This window comes from Prionailurus bengalensis, chromosome D4, assembly GCF_016509475.1.
Source record: "Prionailurus bengalensis isolate Pbe53 chromosome D4, Fcat_Pben_1.1_paternal_pri, whole genome shotgun sequence".
In the NCBI taxonomy this organism is placed as follows: Eukaryota; Metazoa; Chordata; class Mammalia; order Carnivora; family Felidae; genus Prionailurus; species Prionailurus bengalensis.
In genome coordinates, this window is record NC_057359.1 from 83,082,315 (window position 1) to 83,100,450 (window position 18,136).

General features: G+C 40.1%; 1 protein-coding gene across 9 annotated transcripts in view; it reads right to left on the reverse strand.

Annotated features, from left to right (window-relative positions):
- Nucleotides 1–18,136, reverse strand: part of DENND1A (DENN domain containing 1A) — a 513,010-nt gene that overhangs the window by 348,345 nt on the left and 146,529 nt on the right. For 8 of the 9 annotated variants that reach the window (XM_043566883.1, XM_043566886.1, XM_043566881.1 and 5 more), the window contains exon 4: nucleotides 8,852–8,901. The exons of the other annotated variant lie outside the window; for it this stretch is intronic. In XM_043566883.1, coding sequence (XP_043422818.1) covers nucleotides 8,852–8,901 — 50 coding nt within the window. The remainder of the gene's footprint in view (nucleotides 1–8,851; nucleotides 8,902–18,136) is intronic. 9 annotated transcript variants of the gene reach the window in all.

The window sequence follows — 18,136 nt, forward strand, 5'->3', positions numbered from 1 at the left end:
AACAGGGTAGGGGCGCCTGGGTAGTAGTAGCTCATTCAGTTAGGCATCCAGCTTCAGCTCAGGTCACGATATCATGGTTTGTGGGTTTGAGCCCTTCATCAGGCTCTGTGCTCATAGCTCAGATTCTGCTTCGGATTCTGTCTCCCTCTCTCCGCCCCTCCCCCAATCGTGTGCACTCTCTCTCAAAAATAAAAAAAGATTAAAAAAAAAAGTTTAAACACTAATAAAGTACAAGCCACTTAAACAAACAAGCAAAAGGGGTCCGAAAGCAGCAAACTCTCAAATCTCTTCTCCTTGGACAATCTGCAATAAACTAAAAGTTAGGCAAGGGTGCTCAGAGGTTAAGTTGAAGGGTTCTCAATCTCTGAGGAATCTTGTCATTCCCTCTCCGCTTGCTGCTGTACTCTGGGAGAGTTTCACTCTTTCTCCATAAAAATGACTTTGGGGAAAGGGTCTGCTCCGTTAGACGCTGCAGGGTTTGTGTCTACCTCCAGTATCAGAATCCAGAACTTTTTAACAGGGATCAGAGATTTCACAATGATTAAAACGGGGAGGAACTGCAGAAACCATCTAGCTCGAGTCTCTTGCTTTATAAGATGGGAAAACTGAGGCACACGGTCTTTTTGTTTTGTTGGTTTTGTTTTCTCAAGGTATCAGGACTAAAACGAAATTCCAAGCCCCATTCTGCTTCAAAGCCCTCTCCATCCTGCCAGCCTCCACTAAACACGATGAAACCCTTCCCTCACCTCCAGCGTTCAACTCCACTGAAGGAACTCAGGTATGTGAGGGATCCAGATAGTTGTCTTCTCAAACAGACCCACTGCCCACTGAGCAAGGGAAACCAAATTTGAGTATTTCCAGAAATAAGCCCAGGAGACCAGGGCCAACACCACCCTTCACTGCACTTCCCAAGCCTAGATGAATATGGAAAACAAGGGAGAAAAGCAACGAATATTCAAACCAGATGTTAACATTCAGGCTGACTTGGAAATGCCTGTGAACCATTCAAGGCTCCTCCAGCAGCATTTTGCTTAATCTCGAAGTTATTTACAGGTTCAGTGTATAAATGACAGGAAGCATGTCAACAGACAGGGTGATTTCAACCTTCCAGGGAGAGATGGGATTTTCCGTATTATCTCACTTTCAGTTTAGCTGTCCATCTTACATGAGCAACTACTAGACTGCCATCCCGTAAAAAGTGCTCACCATCTGTCCTGCTACAGAGATTCCCAGCTAGCTGGAAAGGAATAAACAAGTGTACCACAAAGCATACAGCTTGTACCAGTGTTTTATGAAACCAAAGTAAGAACAAGGAGGGAAGAAAATGCAAGAAAAGGCAAAGCCCTATTCAGACAAGGAGGTTAGAGACAGCTTCTCAAAGATGACAAAGGACGAGCCGGAGCAATGACTTCAGAAACAGGGGACTGGGTGTTTCAGGCAGAGGAATGAGCAGGGCAAAGATTCTCAGGTGGGAAAGAGCTAGGCATGTTCAAGGATCTCAAAGGACACCAGTGCAGCTAAAGGGAAAGTGGCATGATAGGAAGTTGCTAGATAAAAGCAAAAGCCAGATCATACAGAAAGCCTCATCGGTCATGGTAAAAATTTGGGATTTTTTTTTGTTTGTTTTTTGTAAAGGTGATGGAAAGCCACTGACAGGTTTTCATCAAGGGAATAACAGTCTAATCCAATTGTAAATGTTACGTGGAGAATAGTTTAGGAGAAGGCAGAAGTAGAGGCAGAGAAAATAATCAGGAGGCTACTGGACTAGTCCAGGTGAGACAAGGTAGAGGCTTAACTCATGGTGGGAAGAGTGAAGGTGGGGTCCGGGTGGAGAGTTCCAAATTACAGCCAGCTGGTGTGCATAATGACAGGCTTGCAGATGTACGGAGAGTAGAAAGACAGCAAATTACTCTTTCATGATACAAAACACCAGTTTGGGGGGAGAGCTAAGAGTTCCATTCAGGATATGGTAAGTCTGAGAAACCCTGAGATAGAAATGTCAAGTACATGGTTGAACGTACTACCTAGGAAATCAGAGGGAAGGTTTGGGTTGGAGCTATAAATTGATGTCGTCTACACCCAGATGTATTTAATGTCACAGTAAAATACAAGGTCACTTAGCCAGAGCATTCAGAGAAACAAAAGAGGATCAGGACGAGATTACCCATAGATAAAAGACCATCAAAGGAAAAGTGGAGAACAGGCAGGAAGGAATGGTCAACTGTACCCATGAATCAAGATGGGACAGAAAAGTTGAGGTGAGCGATATACAGGTTGCAGATGCCCTTGATAAGAAAAGCTCGAGGTGAATGACAGAGGCAGAAGAAAGACTGAAGAGGGCTGAGGGGTAAGCTGGAGTGTGTAGCTAACTCTTCCAAGAAGGACAATGAACGGGAACAAGAGGATAGAGAAATAGCAGAACTGGTTTTTAAGCTGCTCTTGATGATTCACCAGAGGCAGAGATTCATGACGCAGGACCGGGAAGAAACAGGCCTTTGGATTCGAATCCCAGATATGCTGGTCATTAGCTCTGGGAGGGCAGGCAAGTTTGTACCTCTCTGACCCTCACCTACAAAATGAAAACACTTTGCAGAGTGGTTTTGGGGAGTAGAAACAATGTATGCAAAGTAACCAGCATATAGTAGATACAAAGTGAAAATAGTCGTTATGAAATTATAAAATTCGAGACATGGAACCTAACGTTCTGTCATCCTCAATTTAATATGGCTCACTAACAATTACCTGTCAAGCACCACTGCAGGGCCCCCCTAGTGCTGCTTTTCCTTTCCTTCTGTGCATACAGGACATCGGGCAGGGATCAGGTTTTATCATACTACCACATCTCAACCTTAAGTTACATGAGCCTCAAAGCCTCCTTCCATAAACCTTTCATCTGCCTAAGACTCAAGTTTCTCACATTCCAAGCTCAAAGATCCAAGTGGCAAGAATGGCATTGACCCAAAATGTCTGGGGACCTAGAGTAGGTTACACACTGCCAGATACAGGGCAATACCTATCTGCTCGAGAAACTCACCAGATGATTTAGAGAGATCTCTCCACTCCTTCGCCTGCATGAACCTGACAGAGCAAAACTGAATCCTAAACTGGAAAATCAAAACAGTATCAAAACCAGAAGGAACAGGAGAGATCTAATCCAGTCCCCTCATTTTACCCATGAAGAAAACTAAGGCCCTTAGGGGAAACGTCACTTGCCACACATCAGGCACCAAGTCGGTGGCAGAACAAAAAATAAAACCTAGGTCCTCCAGGCTGCTACCCCCAGTGATCTGCCCACTAAAGCCCTGCTGCTTCACTGTTGTCAAATGCCGTGGACAGTGACCACAAGGCGCGAGGAGCAAAACAGAGGTTGCAGATGACCTTGGTAAGAAAAGTCACGGGACAAAACCAAAGACGACAGACAGGGATGAAAGTGGGCCAAACGAATCCGGTTTCACAAAGCAGAATATGATGAATGTATAGACACAGAATAAGGGCCAAGGTCTGGGCAGGCAGAGACTGACACACTAATCACGCACATCAGTTTCATTTTCTGCCTTAGGTTTCGTTCTCTTCCATTAGAATTTTCTGCTTTTCTACAACAAATATACATTGCTTTGAAAGAAACTTTGACTTTTTTTTGGTATTTCTTTATTTCTTTTTAATTTTTGTAATGTTTATTTTTGAGAGACAGAGAGAGGACGTGTGCACGCGTGCACACAGGGGAGGAGCAGAAAAAGAGGGAGACAGTATCCCAAGCAGGCTCCGTGCTGTCAGCAGAGAGTCTGATGCGGAGCCCGAATCCACAAACTGTAAGATTGTGATCTGAGCCAAAACCAAGAGTCAGACACTTAACCGACTGAGTCGCCCAGGTGCCCCTGGTTACTTTATTTCTGGTGTGATGGATCTAATGGAGGTGGTGTGATAGAGAAAAAGTAAGGTGGAATTGGAAGTCAGATAAATGTGGGTTCTGAGAGCTGCTCTACCACTTACTAGGAGTGGGACCTCGGGCAAGGTTTTGAAGCTCTCTGAGCCCGTTTCCTCATATTTGGCATTATGGTGATGGTAAGCTGTCAAATGTGTAAACCTTTAGTACAGGAGAACACAGCACACTGCCTGGCACATAACAGATACATAACAAAACAGCAAACAGCGTGTGAATCCCATCTGCATCCCTGGTTACATCCTAAACCAACAAACTGCACCTTCCCTTGACCCTTAAAAGATCATGTCATTTCATCCTGTGCTCATGTCATCTGTGTGTACTGGGGTACAGGATGATTTATAGGGCAATCGAACGGTGGCTGACTTGCTGGGTTCTGAAAGAGGAGAAGCACAAACCTGGAAGGAAGGAAGAGCTTTTCCATCCTCCAGCGAGTCTCCTGAGTGCTCCGACTGAAGCAGGTTGCCAGCTACCAAGGGCAAGCAAGTAGCACCATGGTATGAAATGGCACATAAATCTTTTTTCTTCCCTCTTTTTTAAAAAAAAATTTTTTTAATGTTTATTTTTGAGAGAGAAAGAGAGAGGGGGAGACACAGAATCCGAAACAGGCTCCAGGCTCTGAGCTGTCAGCACAGAGCCTGACATGGGGCTCGAACTCACGAACCGCAAGATCATGACCTGAGCCGAAGCCCAACGTTTAACCGACTGAGCCATTCAACAGGTCACGTCAAGACTCCTTTCCACCAAGAGCCTCAAGTACAGCATAGGGTGGAAATAACTCTGCACTAGGAGTAAAAGTATGTGTTTCTTTCCCAGCTGTGATTACTTCGTTGTGACCATAAGTAAATCATTTCACCTCTACAAATCCTGGTTTCCCTTCTGTAAAATGGGACGTCTGAACCAGATGAATTTCATCTTGCTCCCACACACTTTCAAGGCCTCCTGTAGCCAGAGCCCAAGCTATCACGGTACACGTCACCCTCTCCCCAACAGGCTCCATCTGCTCTGGCTGAGCAAGCTCTAGGCTCACTCGTGGTTTCTCCTCTGCTTTGCTCTTCAGCACAGATGGGGAGGGAGGCTCTCCCTTCCACTTACCCCCTTCTTACTGTCCTTGCAGACTCAACCCACGTCTCCCCCACCGTAAGAAGTTTTCTCTGACCATCTCAGTCTTCTCTAACCTCACTGTCCATTTGGAGAGATACTCTTTAATGCGTGCTTGTAATACTTCCTGAACTACACTGAGAAACACATGGTGGGCGGGACCCCAAGTCCAATACCATTTCCGTGCCGCCCGACAGAGGGCTACACATTTGGAAACTTCCTTTGCTCTTTTGTAAAAGAGATACCACCATCATCCATCTTTTAGAAGAAACAAATGAAGTACCAGTGTGGACGTGTCCAGCACGCTGACTAGAGTCAATTAAGGGCTCAAATACAAATTTCCTTCCTTTCTGCTCTGTTTGGTGACTGATGCTCCCACAACAATGTTCTAGAAAAATGTATTCATTTGGGAGATGGACATCTACGTTGTGCCAGCAGCCTAAGGGGGCTGTGGGCAAATCCTAATTTCTCTGCAGCTTAGAGTTTGTTCAAATGAGGATAATAGCACCCGTTCTCATCTCTTAGGATAGGAGGATAAAGTGAGGTAACACATGAGAAAGCACTTTCTTCTGAAGAGCCACTGGCATTATTATTTTTCATAAGTCCTAGTTTCAGAAAGAAAAATCTTAAAACAACACAAGAGACAGTAAGATGTCAATGTTAACGGGTGATTTGATGATGACTGTGAAAATCTCACTCTTGATATAGACTAGAAGTGTCGGAAAGTTGCATTACTGTTCCTTGGGGTAGAAAAGTACAAATACTAAAAAGATTAGGAAGCTTTCTTTTTTGAACGTAATCACCTAGGGCATTACTCATCTCTCATGCTGACATATTTTCTAAAGCAAACGATATCATAAATACATTGGGGGTGGGGGGGTTGTGGGCCTCAGAATCTGGGCATATCCATTCGACAGGGCCAACTGCAAAGTAATAAAAAAAAAATAGTAACATTAAAACCTTTGTGTTTATTGTAAGTAAACTCCATCATTATTATCTCTTCGGCATTAAAGTATGCAAAGGTTACAAGTAGGGAAAGAGAAGAGAAAAAAATACAGTCCCCAAAATAAAGTGAGGTGGGTTTTTTTTTTTTTAATCAATAAAAGTTATCAACACTTACAGGGTGTGGAACATAACGAAATGTAAGAAAGAACCATTATAGGGGCACGTGGGTGGCTCAGTCGACTGAACGTCCAACTCTTCATTTTGGCTCAGGCCATGATCTAACAGTTCATGAGACTGAGCCTGCATTGGGCTCTGGGCTGACAGTGTGGAGCCTACTTGGGATTCTTTCTCTCCCTCCCTCTGCCCCTCCCCCTCCCCCACTCGTGCTTTCTCTCTCTCTCTCTCTCTCTCTCTCTCTCTCTCTCTCTCAAAATAAACAAACATAAAAAAAAGAAGATCCATTATACAAAGCAAGGGTTAAAGCAGATCCATTAAGGGACATGTCTGTCCCAAATCATTCTGTTTAAAAATATGAGAAACCTGATTAGGGGAGAGTGAGCTAAAGAGAAGCATTTTAGAAGAAAAAAAATTTTCTAACAACAGAAAAAAAGGTATCAGGGGATTTGGTGACCAAAACAAAAAACCTTTAGAACTATTTAAAGACTCTGCTTTCTTTCAAGAATGTAATCACCCAGACAGGTAGGTAAGTAGAGGGGTGTGGTTGCCATGAGAGGAAAAGAGGGGCGAACTAGGCTGGATCTAATCACATTGTGCATTTCTTCCAAAGTTCGATTTTAAAGTCAGTTAAGGAATACCTCTCCCAAACTGATCACCACTACAAGAAGTCATGTAAAAACGTGCTCTCTCATTTTTCTTTGTTAGATTCCTAACCACATTTAAAAAAAATTTTTTTTCAACATTTATTTATTTTTGGGACAGAGAGAGACAGAGCATGAACGGGGGAGGGGCAGAGAGAGAGGGAGACACAGAATCGGAAACAGGCTCCAGGCTCTGAGCCATCAGCCCAGAGCCTGACGCGGGGCTCGAACTCACAGACCGCGAGATCGTGACCTGGCTGAAGTCGGACACTTAACTGACTGCGCCACCCAGGCGCCCCGTAACCACATTTTAAAACATTTCAGCTTTAGGGCTCCAGGCCTGGCTGGTTCCATCACCAAAGCGTGCAACTCTTGATCTCAGGGTCATGAGTTCAAGCCCCATGTTGGGTGTAGAAATTACTTCAAAAAAAAAAAACAAAAACAAAAACAAAAACTTTAAAAACTTAAAAAAAAAATTAAAAAAAAACCTTAAAAACATCTCAGCTTTATTAATTTGTATAAATAATTTGCAATAATTTGTAATACATTTTATAGGCGACTGGAGGAAATTTCATGCATCGCTAATTCATACATATAAGTGTGAAGTTTGCATTAAATGTCTCTCAAGAAAACCCTACCTCCTTGCTATTTTAAGAAGGAACAGGATAAAGAAGAGACAAGAGGACTCTCATTACAAAGACTGACCCTCTTAAAACTAAGGCCATTCTGTTTTGAGCATGAATCCACTGCTAAAACAACATGGGTACCAGGATTTAAAAAGGCCCAAGTCTGGAAATACTACAATGGCTGATTGGCTTAAAAATAACATGTTAGAACCAGGGAAAATAGTGATTATAAGTAGTTGGCAACATTCCAGTGCTGCTTTTTAGTACTCTTTTTCCTTTTAATACTCTTTTAAACTCCTTTGGCTACCAATTCTCATCTCACACCATTTTCAGGTTGCTGCCAAACAAAGCGGAACGCCCCTCCTACCAAGTGTAGAGAAGACCAAACAGCACACTCCCCACGTGCTCTCTAAACCACCAAAACCCTTCAGACCTGCCTGGTTTGGGCACACTAAAATACAAGACGGAACCTTCCTGAGGATGGGCCATTGTATAGTTTCCTCAGAACACATTATGGCAGCTGTTACTTATAATGATATTTTCTAAAAGCCCTGTCACTAAAAGTGGGCTTTTTAAGGCATAATGTAGGTTGCAAAAATAATGCTTAAACTGTAATGAAACACACAGGAGACATTTCTTGAAAATAAGATTAAGAAGACTGCTTCGACACTTTATTAATATTGTTAGTCAAGTATAGTTTTTATACAGTTAAAAAAAAGTTCTTCCAAAATTGTTACCATTAATTAATGTTTTTTTGTTTTCTTAACCCTCGGACTATTTTAATTATCTTGGGAGTTCTTATATCGATACCTTTCCAACAGCTTACCAGAATGCAAAATCTAAGGTAATATTCAGATGGTTTTGTATGTTTTTAGTCTAGAAAGCTATAGAAAATGCTTATTTTCCCACAGATGCCATTCTTAGCCACCTAAAACGCAAGATGCTGTTTAACAACATGTCTTTTAAATAGCTGAACACCTTTAAACAAGATAGGCCTGTGATCATTTAAATTTTAAGTTGAATCAAGGAAAAACAAAGTCTATATAATATTCGTAAGGCCATGGAATAATGCAACATTGCTTGCTTAAGTTAAATATATTCATATTTAAGTAAAATTAAATAGCATTGGAATAAATACCAACCATTCTTAATCATGGTTTGAGACTGATAACCAAAATCAAAAATTTAATGCCATGTGAAAAACATCTCACAGACTGACCAATGCAAAGCTCTAAGCTTTAAACTTTTTGATAGTGTCAATAAAATCCCCAGGAAAGGAGAATATTGCAACTCTCCTTCAAACATAGATGTTTTAAATCTTGGTTAAACAGACAGAATGTTAAGAATGGTGTGGTTTTTATTTTCCATAGCAGGTTTATTGACACTTTTTTTTCTAGTAAAGTTTGAAAATCTGACACTACCTGTCCACATAGAAGGGGAAACAAAACTTGGTCAAAGTCTGTAGAACTTCCTGTGGAGAGAAAGAGAGATAATTTATACATCTAATGGGACCAATAAATCTAGCATTAACCACGGCACACAATCTAGCAACTTTACCCTAAAGAAAGAGGAGACAGATGAAGAAATATGGGCTTTATCAATTACATGGGAGGAGTACAGGCAGTCAATCATGAGAAATAATAAACATGATCAAACTTCATTAAAAATGAAAAATTAATCAAGAATCACACATGGGCGAGCAGCAGGAGCTGTGCAGGAAAGCTCTGAAGGGAGGGAGGCGGTTGGGTTGCTGAGTGTTAACACCCCTCCAGGGACCATCTCCAGCCTGACCATATGGATCAGAGTGAATAACACCGAGCCACATGGGTTTGGCCTGGCAGGGCCGCTGTTGCTGGCACCGTTTTTGCCTGTTACCTAGGAACAGAGGGGGCCGGGATTAGACAACGCTTCCCTACATCAATAGGCCAAATCGCAAGCAGAAGAGAAAGCCAACTTGACGGTAATTGTCCCTGAACATTGTCAACTACATTTTTTAGAGTTTAAAACTTCATTTACTTACTTTATAAAGAAGCTGCCATCTCTGGCATAGATTTATTTTGTAATCACAACACCAGCAATTTTAAGTATGCACTATTTTCAGTTAAATGTCATTATAGATGGGCACACTTACCTGCTTGTAATTTGTGAAAATCCAAAGCAAACTACCAGATTAGATACCTTTTTACAAACATGTACATAAAACCAAACATAATATTTAGGGAAAGTGTACAAAAAGGGAATAAAAAGCAGAGCAACATTGCGAAGATTCATAAAGGAGAGGCTTCTGACATTAAGACCACCACTACATAAGACACAATACACTGTGTGTGTGTGTGCATGTGCGTGCGTGTGTGTGTGTGTGTGTGTGTGTGTGTGTGTGTGTGTCTTTTCCCAAGAGACACATTTCCACATATATGGCATATATACACATAGCTAAACACATATACAAGTAATTAATTATTACTTCCTTCATAAAATTTTCTCTAGCTTGACTTAATTTAACTGCAGACTTGGACAGCCCACAGTTGGTGCTTATCATAAGTTCACAGACCAACGTTATAAATTTTAAAAAAGTATTCCTCTCATGCATTTGATTTGCTCTTTAACTATTTAAAATCCCAACCTCAAGACAAAATGAAGAACACATTGTTCGGCCATTGAGAAGCTGGTTCAAATTAAAACAAACCTGCCCATTGCAAATCCTAATCCAAGTGATAAATTATAGATCAGTTTACAAATGTAGCACTTTTCTAACCAATAATAATGAATTATCAATGCTAACTGAATTGATGCTTCTCGCTTCATTTATTTTTAAAACCAGTTCTATCATTCAAGAAATAAACCACATCAATCTAATAACCCACTCAATGAAGCAGAAAGCACACTGACTTGCTCTGCCAGGCATGTTCCGCCTACATAATTCAATTGAGCATATCCTATTTTTTAATATCATCTTGGACTGCTACTGTGTATATCGCAGTACTGTTAAGGCATGTCATGAAAGAGTGAAGGCAGAGGAAACTAAAAAATGAAAAAGAGTGGATAAGAATACTTCAGCATGTTCTATGAGGCATCACTGACACCATAATTTGGCATTCAGAAGTCCATACATATTGTTTTAAAACCAGTCATGTTTAAATGAATTGCAAAAGCTAATTGAGAATCAGAAAAAATGAGCCATTTCTTAGTGCATAATGTCAGTATCAGGCAAATATTGGGAAAACGGTCACAGAAAACATTCAACGTCTGCGGTCTTAATTCTAAAACATACTCTAACCCACGTATACAAAACTCTTATGATTTACATGCAAAAAAGAAACCCTTGCAAATTCCTTTTCCATCAGGTTCCAGATACCACAAAGCATCTCCTGACTTCAGTATATGTACTGAGCATCCTTTAAAACTCAGTACCCGGTGCTCACTCACTGCCAACATCAGCTACAAAGACAGTTATCCTCGCCCCTCAGAAGTGACAGGTGCAGAAGTGCTTCTCTACTCTATGCTGGAGTGGAGCTGCCAAAAGGCCTCAAGATTTTTGAAAGAAAGGACCCCCATGGCTCCGAGGAAGCATTGTGCTCTACAGCAGAGTCAAAGGAATCTAATATGCCCAACTTATTACTCACTACAATATAGAAACTACTTACCACTTTCTAATGTCAAGAGTAATAACCAACCGTGAACTTGTCTGTCAGATAATATTAGAACAAATATCAAAATACCCAATGTGGGCTGGGTATAACCCACCTCCCAAGAGCTTTCCTTTTACCCAAGAAAGCAGTGATAAGTCTAATTAAGCAATAGGGCAGGAGAAGGGGAGGAGGGAAGGGAATATAGGCAAATGTAGGCACATGTTTGTGCATTACAATATGTTTCTTCATGTTTGTGATATTACAAGAGCTTGATATTCCAATTTAAGTCAAACAAGACAGTGGTGTGCTGTCAGAGGAGAAAACAAAAATGAGCATCTACTCTGTGTTAGGCATATTCACACATTATCTCAATCAGAACTGAAAAATCTACGTCTTAGTTTGGGAAGGGGGAAACAAGCAATGTATCTTATACATAAAAACTGCTGAAATAGACCAGTTTTCTTAATACTGATTTTTCCCTATATATACACATCTAACTACCGTATCATCCTTTTCCAAAGGAAAAAACACAATTACCTGGATAGGAAAAGTACCACTCCCTAATAGAGGGGACTTCAAAACCCTGATATAAATATATTTTGAGCATTATATTTATGGCAGAGTGTCTTTCAATGTTAACTCTACTGGCCAAAGTCACTAGGCAGTCAGCAACCCCTTTTTGCCCTCTCTGTGTCTTTGGCTGGGGAACTTTCTTTGTAAATGGTAATCTTCCTGTTTTCTCCCCTTTTTCTCTCGCCCACACAAGCTCTTTCAGACAACCAGCCTCAGTACAACCTCAACTACTGCCACATAAATCAGATCTTCAAGATGTAGTACGGCTGATGAAATGTAAATGACCTCATTGCTAAGGCAGGGGGTGGGGAAAATCGTGCCAGCTCTCCAGATCAATTCCCAAGTTTATATTTTCACAAATCTTTTTATGTACAGTTTGATTTCTTAACATTTTAATGAGCAAAAAAAGTGCATCTATAGTAGCCAGTCACCACAGTTAAAGTGCAGGGCATGAACTAGATCCCAGGAGAGAACCAGTCCACCATGTCACCGCTGGCTTTAGGACATTCGCCACCTGGTTCCACGTCCCCAGGTTCCAACTCTTTTCATAATCAAAACACTGCTGACATTATAAACCCCAGACGGGTTTTCTAAAATCCTTCCCAATCAATATATCCAACACATAACTTATTGGAGACAACACCGAGCTCATTGATTAAGGTGAGTTCAGTAGCAAAGTTTTCAAAATAAATGAGACAAGAATGCAGCATTCAACCCCTTGTGTCACCAGACAATTTATGAAATAGGCGATTTCTAAAAGGGCTTTTCTTCCTAACGAAATCAACGATACTTCATGTGGGAGGAAAGCAGAGCAGAGGGGGTGGGGAGATGCATGGAGGACAGACAGTTGCACAAACCTTCAGTTATGCATATATCAAACAGCAGATTGCACAGTATAGGAGAGAAACAACAGCTACAAAGCTCTGCCCACAAGGAGATACCAAGCCTCAGAGTATGAACCAAACACGAAATCAACACACCTAACACTGGATTCACTTGCAAAAGGAAATCAGAAAAGAACTCGAGATTCACGTCAGTCTCCTTTGGATTCGTTTCCCCCAGTGTGAATTCTCATCTGGTGAGAAGGCCCATGGAGGGGACTTGCTCCAATCTGGATAAAGTAAATTGAATTTTCGCTGAAACTGAGATGTGCTCTTAAAAACCTGGTAAAGTTTACGGGGCGCCTGGGTGGCTCAGTCGGTTAAGCGTCCGACTTCGGCTCAGGTCATGATCTCACGGTTCGTGGGTTCGAGCCCCGCGCTGGGCTCTGTGCTGACAGCTTGGAGCCTGGAGCCTGCTTCGGGTTCTGTGTCTCCCCCTCTCTCTCTGCCCCTCTCCTGCTCATGCTCTGTCTCTCAAAAATAAATAAATGTAAAAAAAAAAAAAAAGGTAAAGTTTTTAATTTATAATATTATTCATCATAGAATTCTATCTGGAAGCAAAACTTCGAAGACTACATTTGATGCAGTCAACTGAGATTATGAATAATGAGGCTAACCAGTTCACTCTGAATTTGGGGTACGAGATCCTGCAACGGCCATCAATTTGGATGTCCATACTTTGTTTTCATTGCTTCACTGAAACCCATAAACAAAAATTCGTTGTATTCAGCAGATGAAAACCACCGACAGTCAGACACAGACATACACACCCCACAAATAAATGCCATCTGAAAGACAAAAGTGCAGGCTGACTATAATGTCCACTGGGGTTATAGAATGCTGGGAGATGAGACACATTTTCAATAGTTCAAAAGGAAAAAGGAAATGTGTGCAGGCAAACATTCAAATAAAGGAAGCAGACAGCTTGAGTAAATGAATGTATATTTTAAAACACGGAGAGCTATAATCAGCCCCTCTTGTAGCTTGCTGAAAGCTCATACAGCGGTCGATAATTTACCTTTGTCCAAAAAGAGTTAAGGAGGGACAGACAGGGAAACAGAGTGGGAGAACGTTTCCTGAGTTTTTTTATATCCAATTTATTTGTTCATTTCAAAATGTAGACTGTGATGAAAAGATCAGTGGAGCTTAAATTCCTAAAATACTCTATTTCAATGTTTAATTTTTTGTTTTTAATAGCATGAGGGAAATGCTGACCGTCCAAGTCCTGCAATTGAGATGAGTGGCACTGACTTGAAAGAAAAGCCTTTGATTGATGATCTTAAAACTCAAGTTGAAAGTTAAAAACAGAACACACACAAAATCCAAACACGCAAAAAGCTAACAAAATTTCTATTTTAAACCATTTCAGGTTAAAACCAGGGACTCCAAGTAAAAGCTACCAGAGGTTTTAATGCGTACGACTGAGAAGGGTAAAGCGGAATGGTAACAAGGTTTTAGAGGCCTAATTAGCACCAAGTTCAAGAATGTTGATCAGAAATTTCTAAATATGAAAAGAGGAAATACAATTTTTTTCTTTCTCTGTAAATGTCAAATTAAATCCAAGATCCATATTATACTTACAACCAAACTTTAAAAAAATGTTATTCAGTGAGAAAAATCTTTGCATAAGGGATTTTATAGAAAGGCCTTTCAACCTAAACATAAAAGCCAGGTCAAATTTCTAACAGTGCTGCTCCAATGCTACAGAATCTGCTTCCTTTCCTTGGTATATTTCAATGTTTACTCCTACCTTACTCTTTTTTTAAATATAAATGTTAATTTTGAGTTCTACCTATGTTATCATGCTAATTTGTGCAATATCTAATATACACATTCGCTGTTGTCATTCAAAGATAAAATTACAAAAGAGTACAGAAATTCATTATATTCTGTAACATGTATCATATAAATTTTATATCTAAATTATCATGGATACTAAGTACATCGGTGGAATGCTAACAACAGCAGGAGAGCCACCTCTCTTCTAGAACTACTTTTAAGTACAGAGCTTCAGGAAGTGAAATCCAAAAGTAAAAATACTGGATCTTATTTAAAAAAAAAAACAACTAACAAAATTTCTCTTTCTATCCCTCTTTTTCTTCAAAAAAATTACTTAAAGTCGTTCCCAAATTACAGTGTTATGTAAAATCCTCTGTTCTAACATTTCATTTTATTAACGTAAAAGCTTATAGCAGAGAGGTGAAAATGAGAGAGCTATATTTTTAAGGTCAGTATTAAACACCAATAAACTTCTTGACACTTGTTTCAAATACTTAGAAGATGAACAAATGATTTGGTTAGAATCTCTTACAGTTAGCATTTGGTGGCACTGGTTGGCCCTAACATTATTACTATAAAATATTTTGCCTTGTTTCATTTCCTTAAACATTTTAAGTCCTGTCATCTGAACATTTATGTTATCAATATACCTAAAAGGAAGAAAGAATAGGGAAAATGGGCGAGGAGGGAATACAAGTCAACACCTACCAAAGGAATAGGGTCCCAACAGTAAAAGTACAAACGTGATTTCACTGAAGAAGTAACTGGCCCTCAGGAAGATGCTATTAAAAAAAAAAAAAAAAAAAGAGCACTGATAGAAATAGTATTTTGTAAGCATATTAAAAGCTGTCAGCTTTTAAATATTTTAAATGCACACAAAAATGTGCACAGATGGGCAACTTTTCTGCTCACATTAGTCTAGAAAAAAAAAATCTTTCATTATCAAGCTCAAAGTCCTTGAATTTTTTAAACTTAATTGTGCCTCTATTTCTAAGAATTCACACCCAAAGGCCAAAGCTTTCCTGCCACCAGTCCTTCAAATCTGACTTGGACATTACACGGGAGGAGGCTCCAAGCCTCCCTGAGGTCTCACTCCTTTTACAACACACGAAAAAGCAGTCGATAATGGGCCCATGCTGAATTCACTGCTCTCCACGTCTCCTCTTGGGACACAAGCCTAGCAGATGTGATAAAAACTGTGTCAGAGAAGTGGCTCTAGTTTGTGCCTTAATGACAACTTAAGCCTCTAAACCAATACAACCAAAGGACTAACAGAACTGGCTGTTACCTCTCTCTCCTGCCAATCTTTGAATATCTCTGAACTGAATTAGCACCTCTACCCACAACATCCCCTGCCACCCCACAAAATCTATTCTAATTTTAAAAGATAAATGAATTCAGCAAAACACGTCGGCGGCACAAGTGTCTGGGCTGTGTGTGTGCGTGTGTGTGTGTGTCCTATAATTAAGCCCTAACACATATTTCGTGTAGTTTATATTTTCTCAAGGTATGATTGTGCATTCAGATGTCTTGAAGGAGTGCCCGATTTCCTCTGATCACCACCCCAGTAACCGTGTTAAACACACACAACTGGTAGACTTACAGTTTCCAAAGAGTGCCTCCAGGTCTAAAAATTATTTTTAAATGTGTCCAACCGTAGGAAAGACCAGTGATGTTCTGAGTTACTGAAACGTTCTGATTATTGAAATGTATACAGAAGAATTTTTAAAACCGGTGGGCAGTTATACTTTTAAACTTGTAAGCACTCTGTCTTACCTAATGACACGGTACCAAAAAAATAGATTTAAATGTGTACTTCTGATAACATTTTCTAAATGCTATGATTCGGCCTTCAGATGATAGGCCTTTTTACCCAGTATCTTGAAAGCCTATTCAGTCACAATTGCATACCCACTTAATCAGCAATCATTGTTCTGGGATGCAGGACTTTGTTGTCCAGACAAGCACCAAAACCTTAAAAAAATTTTTTTCAGAACTGGCATAAGAAAAAAGTGATCTCTGTCAGACAAGGACAAATTTATGCAAATCTTTTATAAACATTCACAAACATTTATTTAGCTTTTGAAATGTTGGCCTCATTTGAGAGCATGAAAATGAGGGGGAAGTAGGGAAACGCAAAGGACAGCTTAGAAGCTGGCACACTACATAAATATTCAGAAGGAAGATTATAGGATTCGTGTTAGGCTGTCTTAGGCTTCTCCAAAGTCCACACAGAATAGCAAAGAACAAAACTAACGAGAAGTACAGCAGATGTTAGACAATGCATCAGCCTCTTTCCCTCTCTCACTTGGCTATACTTGGACGCTTTTATATTTTCTTTCAATATGGTTAGGTCATTCAAGGATTCTCCTATAGACTCTGTATTGTGGCTGCAGATCTATAAGCTGGAGGTCTGTCAGCTTTCCAAAAGTTTCCAATGAAAAGGCATTATGCAAATTCTACCTCTCTTACCCTCTTTCAGGGGGGAAAAAAGCCTCCAGTATGCAGTCATCGGAGTATTGGAAGCCCCAGCCTTCATTTCTGTATAGCTGTGTTTGCCTCAGGGCCACGCTGCTTGTTTTGACAGTGGATCCCCCTAGATAGTTGGGATTAGTCGAGCTTGTTTAGATAAACTTGAAATCAAGGCCTTCTCTAGGTAGACAGCTAGATGTAGCTACCGAGTTTCCAGCTGCCTCCTCCTTTCATCCCCAAACAACTGGAGATTCACAGTAGCTATCACAGCCACAGGCTATGTCACATACATAAGTACAAAATTAAAGGCTGCTAAAAGAAGCCTTTGTAAGTCTTAGTGCTAAAATAAGGAATCTGTACTGCTTGGTTTATACAAATTATTCTAGCACTACCAGTATGGAACTGAAATCATCAGTTAACAAGGCATATTAATCAAGGTTCCCAGCTTCTTTGGATAGGCAGGATCATAGTTTGATAATATATCTAACCTTCTGCTTCTCAGCTCTTGTATGAGAGTAATCGCTTAAAACGTTGAAAAGGAAATAATAGGCTTTATTTATCCAGTGGCGGGAGATGTCAGACGCCATCAACAAACACTGGGAACAGACTATGAAGATCAAAATGTAAATATCAAATCTGCTTTTGAGAGAGAATTATTTAGCAATTGATTAGACAGGGCGTCACTGAACAGTCATCTCCAATTACAGAACGGTTTCAAATCAACTTTTATTTCCCACAACTTGCAGATCCTAATAAAATGGTATCAGGAGGACTCGAGAACTGAGGAAATTTATACTCAGAACAGATCAATGACATCCCACTATACAGACAGAAGGCAGGTGATATGAAACAGTATTGAAATTAAAAAAAGTATGCAATTTAAATAATTCTCCAAAATCTAATACTCAAGGATTTCTTTCTTTTGAAGCTAGAGACCGCTCTTCAGAGGGCCAGCAAAATGTAAACAAAGAAAATAATTCCACATATATATGTTTTATTTTACTTTACATATCTTGCTCTAACAAGTGGATGCCAGTGTTTACCTGAGGCTGGGATAAACTGTAAACACAACAACAGTATCTGAATAGATTTAAACACTTTTCAGATCATTTCTAGAAGATACCATACAATCTTGAAAGCCTCCACCCTCTGACCACACTATCAAGTCACACAAGGCAGTTATCCATCAGTCAAGTGTTGATTGACCAACGAAAATATGTTCTCGTAATTCAACAGCTAAGTCACTATTTAAAAGAAAAGCTTTATGACATGCAAGACATTCTGGAACAACAATCATCAATTTGAGGTTTTCCTAAGGAATTTTTGGTTCATTTCACTTACAACTTACCAAGTAAAGAAGGAGCTGGCAAAC